The sequence below is a fragment of the Scyliorhinus torazame genome, chromosome 19, assembly GCF_047496885.1.
Source record: "Scyliorhinus torazame isolate Kashiwa2021f chromosome 19, sScyTor2.1, whole genome shotgun sequence".
NCBI lineage: Eukaryota > Metazoa > Chordata > Chondrichthyes > Carcharhiniformes > Scyliorhinidae > Scyliorhinus > Scyliorhinus torazame.
In genome coordinates, this window is record NC_092725.1 from 74,988,872 (window position 1) to 75,001,571 (window position 12,700).

At 48.8% G+C, this 12,700-nt stretch overlaps 1 protein-coding gene across 6 annotated transcripts in view; it reads left to right on the forward strand.

The window, feature by feature from the left end:
• The window catches only part of LOC140396227 (FYVE, RhoGEF and PH domain-containing protein 4-like), a 431,975-nt gene that overhangs the window by 357,921 nt on the left and 61,354 nt on the right, over window positions 1-12,700 (forward strand). For all 6 annotated transcript variants that reach the window (XM_072484548.1, XM_072484550.1, XM_072484553.1 and 3 more), the window contains 3 exons: window positions 2,453-2,511; window positions 9,111-9,260; window positions 11,617-11,709. In XM_072484548.1, the coding sequence (XP_072340649.1) occupies window positions 2,453-2,511; window positions 9,111-9,260; window positions 11,617-11,709 (302 nt within the window). The remainder of the gene's footprint in view (window positions 1-2,452; window positions 2,512-9,110; window positions 9,261-11,616; window positions 11,710-12,700) is intronic.

Genomic DNA, 12,700 nt, shown 5'->3' on the forward strand with positions numbered 1-12,700 from the left:
CAGGTAGAAAATTCCAAAGATTCACAACCCTTTGGGAGAGTTGTTTTTCCTCAAATCTGTTTTAAATTTGCTACCTTATGACCTCTCGTTTTAGAATACCCCACAAGAGAAAGCATCAGCTCCATGTCTACTTTATCCATACCTTTTAGTAGAGAACATAGAACATATATACAGTACAGAAGGAGGCCATTCGGCCCATCGAGTCTGCACCGACCCACTTAAGCCCTCACTTCCACCCTATTCCCGTAACCCACTTAAGCCCTCCTAACTTTTTTTGGTTACTAAGCGCAATTTATCATGGCCAATCCACCTAACCTGCACGTCTTTGGACTGTGGGAGGAAACCGGAGCACCCGGAGGAAACCCACGCAGACACGGGGAGAACGTTCAGACACTGCACAGAAAGTGACCCAGCGGGGAATCAAACCTGGGACCCTGGCGCTGTGAAGCCACAGTGCTATCCACTTGTGCTATCGTGCTGCCCAATCTTGTATACCTCAATTAGATCTCCCCTTATTCTTCTAAACTCGAGAGAGTATAGGATAAACTGTTCAATCTCTCCTCATACGACAAACCCCTCATCTCTGGAATCAATCTAATGAACCTCCTCTGAACTGCCTCCAATGCCACTACATCTTTCCTCAAATAAAGGGACCAAACTGTGCACAATCTCCTATAATGCACCCAAGGTGAAGACAGCGAGGGAGGAGCAGTCGCGGCTGGTGGATTCCATTCTTGAGGTGGACCACCAGTACTCACTTTCTCCAACCCCGGAGTTGTTGGCAAGTACGAAAAGGCTGCACACATAATTCAAGCTATTGTCAGCAGACAGAGTGATGGGCCAGCTGCGATTTTCGAGAGATATATTTTATGAATCTGGGGAGAAGGCCTGTTGCCTCTTAGCTCACCACCTGAAGCTACAGGTGGCTTCCCGGCAGATTGTTCAGTTTGGTATCAGCCCCTCCTCAGGTCAATGCGGCTTTTGAATTGTTCTGTTGGGGTCTCTATTAATCGGAACCTCCAGCTGAGGGATCGGTCATGACTAACTTTTTGGACAGCTTATCCATCCCAGTTGAAGAGGGGGAGAGGAGCGAGGTGTTGGAATTTTTGTTGGGGCCCAGAGGGAATTATGAAATGCATTGGGTTGGTGCAGACTGGTAAAGCTCCTGGTCCAGGCGGCTTCCTCATTGAATTTTATAAGAAGTTTGCGGAGCTTTAATTCTGCATATTCCTTATCCCGGGGTTTGTTGCCCCCTACCCTTACGCAGGCTTCTTACCCTCACGCAGGCCTCTTACCCTCACGCAGGCCTCTTACCCTCATACAGGCCTATATCTCCTTGATTCTTAAGAAAGTCAAAGACCCAACAGAGTTTGGGCCGTATCGACCTATTTCATTCTTAAATGCGGATGTTAAGTTACTTGCCAAAGTGCTGACGCTGTGGCTGGAGCCCTGTCTCCCAGAAATGATCTCGGAGGATCAGAAAGGCTTTGTTAAGGGTCAGCGATTGTCGGGCAATCTACTTCACCTGCTGAACCTTGTCCTTTTCCCCTCCTCGGTGCCCGAAACAGAGGAGATTGTTTCCCTGGATGTGGGAAAAGCATTTGATAGAGTGAAGTTCTCAGAGTCAGGTCCTCTACTATATTTTATCTTTGACAAGCTTCTGTGAGGAATCATTCTTGTAGAGATCATTTTATTGGTATTGGCCAAAACAAATTCACTACCATTGTCATTTGATAAGTGATTAATGTCTTTCAACATTTCTTTCTTTGAGTCATTTCATGCCCAATGGTTTTTCCTAATTCTCACCTGTCCTGCCATTAGCATCTCATATGCGATCCACAGTACTTCCCTCGGACTCTCTGTAATTATGGGTGAAGCTACTACCTTCACTCCTGCTCATGTGGTTTAAACTCAAGAGCATTAGTCCAGGCATCTGAATCATTAACCCAATATCATAATCATGCTGCTGCCATTTCCTTAAATGGTGAAAAATTGATAGTTCGGCACGTTTCCAGAACACCATTGACAATAGGATGTTTGTACAAATTGCTTGGCTGCTGGAGAACTGCTCCCAAACTTCAAAAATGTTTTCATTGAATTTAATTTAATTGTTAAAATTGCAACATTGAGTAAGAATCCGAGGCATTGCAAGACTGAGCAGAATTCAGTGACACAATTTTGGAGAATAGCAATTTTCAAATTGTAGTCCAACCCAGGATGCAGCTGCCTGTGATGGACCATTTCAGCGCCACTGTCAGGGTTCTGGTACCATCTGAACTTTTATGTCGGATTGTTTTCCTTTCATTACTCTGTCCACTATTTTCAATTTGTTGTAATTTTAGGTCATTTGAGGTTTATTATTGATTGCATTAGTGTAATATCCAGTTCATTGTGAATTTGAATAATTAAACTGAATGTGTTAATTTATTAATCTATTTAATATTTCTTACAGAGTCTCTTGAAATTATTTCCACTGCTGCCACCCACTCAAATGCTGCAATACGTATGATGGTGAGTGCAAATGTTACATGTTCCTTTTCATTATTTAAGCTTGTCTACAAAGGGCACATGTCAGGATTGCCTATTTGCAAGTGAGCCAGCGTGTAACTACCATGGACAAACACGGTAAATACAAGGGTCCTTACTGCAAAGAAAGGAGTCAGCACTAGTAAAGTCCAAACACATTGTGAATAGTTGACAAAAATTCACATAATAAATATGCATACGAATATTCATATGTCAGATCTTCTTACAAGTGCATTCTTGTGACGTTCTTGATCATGAATATCCCAGCAATTGCATCTGCTCGAAAGCTTGCTGTCAAATCTGATTTATCACAGTGTACTTGATTTCACTGCATAAAGCTGCTGAAGAAATGAAAATGATTTTCTTAATTATAACAATTAAGGAAAGCTCAACGATTGAACTATTAGTTGAACAATGGTTTAAAAAAAGGGTACATACCCTGGGCCGAATCGTTCTTTGGGTGTGGGGAAAATACGACCTGCGCACTTCCATGTCTCGAAAACTGCTCATCTGACCCATATGTAACTTCACACACCACTTTTTTCTTTTCACTTTGGAGTTGAGTTCGCTGTGCAGTTTATGCGACGTGCTGGAGTGCGTGAGGAGGGGGATTGGCTAGAAGGCTCGGCTTGGTTGTCCAACAGAGTGTCCCAGATCCCAACAGTGCTTAAAGGCCCCCTAAACATCACCTCCACCCACCAAATCCCACCAAAATGGAACACCTACTGAGCTGGAACTTATTAGCGCTTGAAACTCAGCCAAGCATTCAGAATGGTCGCAGCTGTCCACACAGCTGGCATGGCTGGCTGGGGTGACACCAGGACCGGGCTGCCCAGGCACGGACTGCTACGGCCCGCAAGTCCGCCATCCTGCTGTGCACGCCCACCGTGGCTCATGGTTGCGCAGAGTGACACCGGCCGTATGCGTGCGCGCAACCCCTCCCTCCACCCATTTCCACCCCCACAACCGGATGCCACCGGCCGGCATGGTATCACGCGGCCCACACAGGAATAATGCCCACAGTAACCCCTACAGGAGGGCGCTGGACGGGGGCTGCTGAGCGTACTGTTGGCATGGATAGCGCCAGCCACCAGTACCATTGGAGACAGGGACTGGTGCCGGGGCCAGAGGCGCGGTGCTGAGGCAGAGTGCCAAGAGGAACGGCTGGGGATGGTGGGGGGGGGGTGCGTTAGGTAGAGGGACATATGGGGGCAGCGACTGCAATGCAGGCTGGGGTCACCGTGTACCCGGTGGACCTGGTTGGGTACGGGAGTACGCACCATGCCAACAGATCTGCTTTTCACCCCCTGCGGAATTTAACCAGGAATGGTGGCCTTCATCCTGGCCGCTGCAGCCCTGGGGGACGCACTGAGTCTAAACGAGCAGAAGCTGCTCGAGGAGGGTCCTGCAGCAGCAGAGCCTGCCCCAGAAGAATAGGAGCCAGCCGGTGTGGATGGAGAGCCGGGCGCCCAACTGGGTGAGGAGGAGGTGGGAAGAGGCACCGCATGAGGCCTGTCATTCGAGGAACTGCTGGACCGGGCGTGCCGTTGAAGACTCTGGCTGAGCGGGGGGATAGTGCGACATATCTGCTGGATTATGGTACACCTGGAACCGCGAGGGTTTGGGGATGACACCCGCTCCCAGTGGCCATCAAGGTGATGGTCCTCCTGAACTTTTACGCCACAAGTCCTTCCAGGAGTCAATGGGGACCTGTCTGGGATCTCACAGACCTTGTTGTACAGGTGCAACCACGCCATAAAGGAGGCCCTATATGCCCGCTCTGCACAGGAGATTAAATTCAAATGATTCCTGGGGTTCGCTGCCATCGCCGGGATGCCTTGTCCCCTACAAGCACCGGCTCATGACAGACGGGTCTTCACAAACCAAAGGGGATTCCACTCACTAAACGTGCAGCTTGTATGAGACCATGAGCTATACATCATACACGTCTGTGCCTGATACCCGGGCAGTGAGCACGACGCTTTCATCCTGCATATACGCATATATCATGACACCTTCAAGGCCCAGCCCTGGGTCAGGGGTTGGCTCTTGGGTGACAGAGGGTATCTGCTGCAGTCGTGACTCATGACGCTTATCCGGAGGCCACAGACCGACGTGGAGACCTGCTGCAACGATGCCCATGAAGCATCCAGAGGCACGAAGGAGCGGTGCTTCTGTATCCTGAAGATGAGGTTCAGGTGCCTGGACCACTCTGGACTGGTCCCCCAGTATAGCACTAGGATAGTCTCCCATATCGCAGTGGCCTGCAGCTTCTTCCACAACATCGCACAGCAGAGGGGTGACATGCAGGAGAGGGGGATGAAAGCCAGCTTCATCCGACGAGGAGGAAGCGGGGCAGGGCCAGGATGGGCAGGGCATGGGGCTCAGCAGGTAGAGGAGGCTGCACAAGGTGTGCACCAGGGCTCCCGCGCACAGTATGCTCCAAATTTACTGACTGGGGGCCTGGCCAACAGCATGAACATCTCATCCTACCAATGTGGAGCACAGGGACTGGCTCACCATCTCTGAGACTGTGCCACATCACTCCGTGACTGTGCCACCTCCCTCTGGGACTGACTCGGGTGCCCGGGCAATGCCAACAACACCCCTCGCCATAACCTGTTGACTGGTGTGGGGGTTGTGCCAGGCATATCATGGGAAACCGCAACGCAGCTGGGTCTCTCTTGGTCTCCCAATGCCGACCTCTGCTTTGGCGACTGCCCTTTCTCTTGGCTCACCGACCAGCTCCAGAGCCCGCCACTCGCTGTGGTGAGGGGCCGCAGGTTCGGCGGTTCCCCCCCCCGCTCTTCTCTCTCTCACGTTAGACAATGGGTGCGAAGCTGGAGGCTATCGCGGCCAGGACACCCGGCCATGGCGGCCAGTATAGCTGCCACCATGTGGTGCAGGGTGGAGAGAGAGCACACTGCTGACGGGTGGAGTTTGGTCGCCCTCCGGGTGGGTGAGGGGGGGGGGGGGGGGGGGGGAGCTGGGGTTACGTGTGTTTGGGACGGGGGTTGGTGCCGGGGCACAATGCTGCCTACCCATCCTGGCTGCCCTGAGGAGATTGTACAGCTTTTTCCAGTCCTTTCAGTGGGGCCCATCGCCTCTGCCCAGACCCTGTGTATGGAGGCAGGTGGCGGCCTCCTTCCCGCCCCAGGGAACAGGGTGGCCCACAACTCCTGCATAGCATCCAATAGGGTCTCCAGCTCGGCACCGCAAACTGGGGTGCCACTCTCCAAGCTGCCAACTTGTTGGCTGGGTTGTGTGAGTGTGTGTGAGTGTGTGTTTGTGTGTGTGTGTGTGTGTGTGTGTGTGTGTGGTGTGTGTGTGTGTGTGTGGAGAGGAGTGCTGATATGTGGCTGCAGCTTGTCGGCCTTTTTTAAAATTGAGAGTACCCAATTCCATTTTTTTTCCCCATGAAGGGACAATTTAGCGTGGCCAATCCACCTACCCTGCACATCTTTTTGGTTATGGGGTTGAGACCCATGCAGACACGGGGAGGCTTATCAGCCTTTCGAGCGGCAAACCCGACTCCGGCGAATCGGACACAGTTTTTCATTGGAATCGATCATGTTCCACTTTTGGCGGTGCTAGCCCATTAATGGATCCTGAATTTCTCCGGGACCAGCGCCAATTTAGTTGTCGTAGAAGTCCACCAGTCCTGGCGTCGACACTTGTCATAATGTAAACCAATATATCATGGTGCAGACAGACACCGATGGACACACAGTGGGACCAATCAACATACGCAGCAAATCACCAGTGAGAGCACACACACTATAAAGACAGGGAGCATCAGAGTTCTTGCTCATTCGAGTTGCAGCTAGCGAGGAGGACAGAGCTCACAGCCTGCAACACAGACATTCACCATGTGCTGAGTGCATCGACTGGTTAAGACAAGGCAGAGGTCTTTAGTTAAAGCTAGTATCGTATTAACCCACAGTTTAAGTATGTTTAAATTAGTTAATGATTCAATAACATAGTGTTGCACTATTTCAAGTGTTGGTGACCTGTATGTGATCCAGGACACCCAACACATCATGATACCAGGTGTGGTGGGTTACTAGCACCTCTTAGACCTACCTGCAAGTGATCGGCCTTCCGCCAGCATTCCGTCATCCTGCAACATGGACAACATCAGCCCGCCGCCGCCGCTCCGCATTGCCGGCAATCTCGGGGCCAACTGGAAGATTTTCAAACAGCGCTTCCAGCTCTTCCTCGAAGCCACGGACAGGGAGGGTGCCTCGGACACCAGAAAGATTGCTCTTCTCCTCTCCACGGCTGGGGACCATGCCATCCACATTTTCAACTCTCTCACCTTCGCAGATGATGAAGATAAGACGAAGCTCAGGACGGTCCTCCTCAAGTTTGACACTCACTGCAACGTAGAGGTGAATGAAAGTTTTGAACGCTACGTATTCCAGCAGTGTTTGCAGGGTAAGGATGAATCTTTCCAATCCTTTCTCACGCACCTCCGCATTCTTGCGCAATCTTGCAGCTACGGGCCCACCTCCGACTCCATGATACGCGACCCAATCGTTTTTGGTAATGAGTCGGACCCCCTACGTTAGCAGCTCCTCAAAGTAAAACAACTCACCCTAGCGACCGCCATCGAGACCTGTGTCTTACATGAAAATGCCACGAGTCGGTATTTCCATATACAAGCGGCTGAAACGGCGCGGCAAGGTCCCCACGAGGCGGAACGGGTCCAAGTGATTGAGCACCTCCAGTGCCTCAGCCTGGATGAGGGCGGCCATTTTGCGCGCTTTTCGCGGACTCCTGCGCTTGTACGCACCAAACGAGGGGACGGCGACGTTGAGGAACGTGATGCGCAGGCACGCACCACGCACGACCGCGAACGTGCTGACGTCACGACGTCATTTAAAGCGGCAATGCCTCGCAAAATCTCGACAATGTCTACGATGTGGAAGACTTGGCCACTATGCTGCCTTCTGTCAAGCAGCTCAGCCTGCCAACTCCCATCGCTTCAGCCAACCTCGCAGGAATGTTCGGGCAATTCAACCCACGGTCACCGAGTCCGATGCGGACCTCCCACGCAGCAGTGACACCGAGGACCCAAAGGCGCCTTTTCGAGTCGGTGTCGTAACAAAAAACAGGCTGTCCCCGAAGCAAAGACACCAGCCGCTGTCGGTATACAGCGTCGATCCAGAGGATGAGTGGTGTGCCACCCTGATGGTCAATCGGTCCCAAATACGATTCCGCCTGGGCACTGGTGCCGCCGCCAATCTCATGTTGTGGTCTGCTTTCCAAAGCCTCCGTGTCATACCAGCCATCCTTCCATCGGCCTGCCAGCTATTGGACTACAATGGCAACATCATTCCTGCTACCGGCTCATGCCAACTTGAAGTGACGCACAAGTCACGGAAAGCCATCCTTCCTTTCGAGATTGTGGGCTCCTCGAAGGATCCCTGCTTGGCGCACAGGCGTGCAAGTTGTTGAACCTCATTCAAAGAGTTCACTCTCTCCTGATGACACGCCTGCCTTCCAGGACGCTGACTTCTGGGCGAAACTCGAAGCCATCATCGACCAGCACCGCGACGTCTTCGAAGGCATGGGCACACTCCCATATACTTAACAAGATCCTACTCAAACAGAACGCCACGCCTGTGGTGCATGCACCTCGCAGAGTCCCAGCACCCCTCAAGGACCGCCGCAAGCAGCAGCTGCTGGACCTCCAAGACCAAGGAGCGATCTCAAGAGTTACGGAACCAACCGACTGGGTCAGTTCCATGGTGTGCGTAAAAATGCCTTCCGGCGAGCTGAGAATTTGCATTGATCCCAAGGACCTGAATCGCAATATCATGAGAGAGCATTATCCGATTCCCAAGCGCGAAGAGATCACATGCGAGGTGGCTCACGCCAAGCTCCACCAAATTTGACGCCTCGAAAGGATTCTGGCAAATCCAACTCGACAAATCCAGCAGGAAACTGTGTACCTTTAACACCCACTTTGGCAGATATTGTTACGACAGGATGCCGTTTGAGATCATATCTGCTTCAGAAGTGTTCCACAGGATCATGGAACAAATGATGTCAGGCATTGAAGGTGTTCGCGCCTATATCGACGACATAATCATTTGGTCCACCACCCCGCAGGAGCATGTCAGTCGCCTCCAGCACGTGTTCAAACGCATACGGGAGCAGGGCCTACCCCTCAACAGAGCCAAATGCTCCTTTGGTCAGACGGAACTCAATGTCCTCGGGGACCACATCTCCCAGTTGGGTGTGCGGCCGGATGCGGACAAGGTGGCTGTCCTCCGATTTCTGGGCATGGTCAACTTCCAAAATGAGAACAAAACCAGAAGTTAAGCATTTCAACCTTAGGAAGAAATAAGACTAACTTTCAGTCCCAAGAATCCTTCTAAATACCATCAATGATCTAATCTTGCATATCAATTAATGACCAGCTGAAGAATGATATTGGAAATCTGCCCATAAAATGTGTTAAAGAAAAATACATAGCATGAAGCTCTGAAACCTAGAAATGAAAAGAAAATTACCTTTCATTTAAATAGAATGCTATTATAAACTTGAGGAGGTGACTAATATTTTGTTACATTTAGGAAAAGCTGAAGAAGTTGATCGATGTGTATGAAATGTTAGGAGGTGAAGAGGAGGATATTGTTAATCCCTCAAATGAACTAATAAAAGAGGGGCAAATCCTTAAACTGGCTGCTCGCAACACTTCTTCACAGGAAAGATACCTTTTTTTGGTAAGTACTCCTATCATTAAGAAGGCAAAAACTGGACAATTTGGCGAAAGGCAGTAAGAGCTATTGATCATATTATGAGGTTGCAAATGGTCTTCCCTTCCTTCCTTCACAGCCTGAGGGGTGCAAACCTTTGTTCAATTTATTTAGGTTTAGCTGATGTGAGGGAATGGAAGTTGGCATCAGAGAAGCCACTAAGTCTTTAGAGGTATCTTCAGTCATAAAGTCAGCTGAAGGACTAGGGTTCAGCCGCAGAGAAGCGATGAATATGAGGGTAAAATTCATGATTGCTGCTTTACTCGAGGGAGAAAGAGCACAAAATTGGGCCCATTATTAACAATGGTGATCAGATACTGCAGGCCTGTGGGGACGAGGCAGAGGGTGGGAGGTGTTTACCTCGAGCTTCTCCCACCATAGCATTTTACCTTAGTGTTTTACCTTTGGCACAATTACTTACAGCTCAATATGTCAAACTACTTAAAATATATATACTAATGCATAAAATAAAGATTTGGCATCAATTTGTCCAAAGTGGAAGCACCAACATTAGAGAACTGCAACATCATTCTGCAGTCTCACCACAGAATAACAATGTCGAAAGTAGGTTGAAAGAGTTTAGAAACAAGCAGCTGACCCCCCTACACTTGTATCATTAAAATAAACCAATTTTTCCAAAGCAGATAACCCAACCTGCATCCTTTGATCATTCAACCTTTAATTTGCATCAGGTTTATAATGGTTTTCAAAGACTGTTAAATCAGTTCTTCATGTCCGTTATCAACACTGAACGCATTCCACACACAAAAGAAAAAAAAATCTAAACTCTGTTCAAAGTTGAATCTCGAAGCTTTTCTGTAAACCACTAGAGAATGGATTAGTTAGGAGAAGGTTGCTTTGATTTATATTCCAGTGCATTCCACTGAGCCTCAAATGCACCAATTTCTGGTTGAATTCATTTGATGCTGGATGTAATTTATTTGAAATGCAAAAGGTAACTCGATGTAGCACTGAAACAAAACGTTTTGGAAAACTTTCACATTGATATTTCATAAACTGCCAGCGGTAGCAGGGTACCTATTGGGTTATCCCTCTACTGTCCCAATTTATGGGGTCTACTTGCCCTACCTACCCACACCGGCCACATAAGAAAATGAGCAGGGCTGTTTTTGACTTTATACTCTTCCGGGTTTAAAAAAAATCTCCCATGCTAGGAACACGCAACAGAAATTCAGGCAACTGCTAAACATTATTTTGCAACTATTTAAATTAATGGTTGGAGAATCAAACATGGCCTCTGGAATTTAAGAAATCCATGCCCATGGAGGTGTTTACCACTGGGAAAGCAGTCTTTCATTGACCTCAGTCACCTTTTCAATTTACAGTTTGTATTCAGTGTTATTTCACCTGCCACATGTCAACATCTTTAGATTCCCCAGCCTTCCTAAATTACTATTAGTAGTTGGTTAGCGTCTAACCCTTCTTCTCCATAACTTACCCCCATGAACCCTATGATGCTACCCCCCCCCCCCCCCCCCAGTAACTTGCAAATTTCTCTGAGACAATATTTTCCACGCATTCAATTTTCCACGCACCCCGCATCATGTTTCGCGACAGCAGAGACAACCCACCGTTGGCCGGCAGCGGGATTTTCTTGGTCAACAGATTTCCACATTGTATCCCTGGGTTTCCCAGCAGCGGGGCTTCGCCGCCGGCAGGACTAGAAGATTCCGCCAGCGGGAATGGCCAGAAAATCCCACCCGTTGTGTACAATTGTACAGCCCCATCGCAGTTGGGGGGTTTCGCTTAAAATGCTGCGAGCTCTTCAAAAGACTTCAGGACAGGAACATCCCGCTGGTGGGAGAGACAATACAGTGTCTACCTGCTGAGGTAATATTCAGTATTTGAGTTTATAACTATCTGTGTCTGTGCTAAAATGGGTGACATGGGAGCACAGTGGTTAGCACTGTTGCTTCACAGCGCCAGGGTCCCAGGTTCGATTCCTGGCTTGGGTCACTGTCTGTGCGGAGTCTTGAAGTTCTCCCCATGTCTGTATGGGTTTTCTCCGGGAGCTCCGGTTTCCTTCCACAAGTCCTGAAAAACATGCTGTTAGGTTCCATTAGATATGAAATGATCTAATGAGCAGACAGAACATTATAACACATTGCTGACATTGCTGTATGTCCTACTGAGTGAATTCTGCCATTTCAGTATCAGTGCTATTTAATGAGGCTTTCTTAAAGCAAAGATATAAAATTCCAGCTAAAACTGTTGACTCTTAACCCAGTCCCAGGATACACATTATGTTGAAATGGGTTAATAATTTGCTGACTTTATTATTGTTTTTTCATCCTCCCCACAGTTAAACAATATGTTGCTCTACTGTGTTCCAAAATTCAGTTTGGTGTTTACACGTTATTCCGTTCGAACGAAAATTGGCATTGACGGCATGAAGGTTTGTCAAATTCCTATTTATTTATTTTTTTAAAATATATTTTATTCAAGAGTTTTTGGCCAAACATAACAGTTCGTAGTGTTTCTTTTAAACAACAATAAAGCAATGTAAATAACAGTGGCCAGTTTTAAACAAATAAATAAATAATATATGAACAGAAACCAAAACCAAACTAAATGGCAACTGCCTGGTCAAGAATAAATACTCTCCAAAGATACAATCCAACAGTCCAATATACATTACCTAAAACAAGTGCCTATACATATACAATAACATCCCTGAGAGTCCGTCCGATTCCTCCCCCTCCCCCCCCCCCTCCCCCCTCCCCTGTCCCCCCTGGGTTGCTGCTGTTGTCTTCTTCTTTTCCATTCCCTCTATCTTTCCGTGAGGTAGTCGACGAACGGTTGCCACCACCTGGTGAACCCTTGAGCCGAACCCCTGAGTACGAACTTAATCCGTTCTAACTTTATAAACCCTGCATGTCGTTTATCCAGGTCTCCACACCCGGGGGTTTGGCTTCCTTCCACATTAACAATATCCTGCGCCGGGCTACTAGGGACGCAAAGGCCAAAACATCAGCCTCTCTCGCCTCCTGCACTCCCGGCTCTTCTGCAACCCCAAATATAGCCAACCCCCAGCTTGGTTCGACCTGGACCCCCACCACCTTCGAAAGCACCTTTGCCACCCCCACCCAAAACCCCTGTAGTGCCGGGCATGACCAGAACATGTGGGTGTGATTCGCTGGGCCTCTCGAGCATCTCGCACACCTATCCTCAACCCCAAAAAATTTACTGAGCCGTGCTCCAGTCATATGCGCCCTGTGTAACACCTTAAATTGTATCAGGCTTAGCCTGGCACACGAGGACGATGAGTTTACCCTACGTAGGGCATCAGCCCACAGCCCCTCCTCAATCTCCTCCCCCAGCTCTTCTTCCCATTTCCCTTTCAGCTCATCTACCATGATCTCCCCCTCGTCCCTCATTTCCCTATA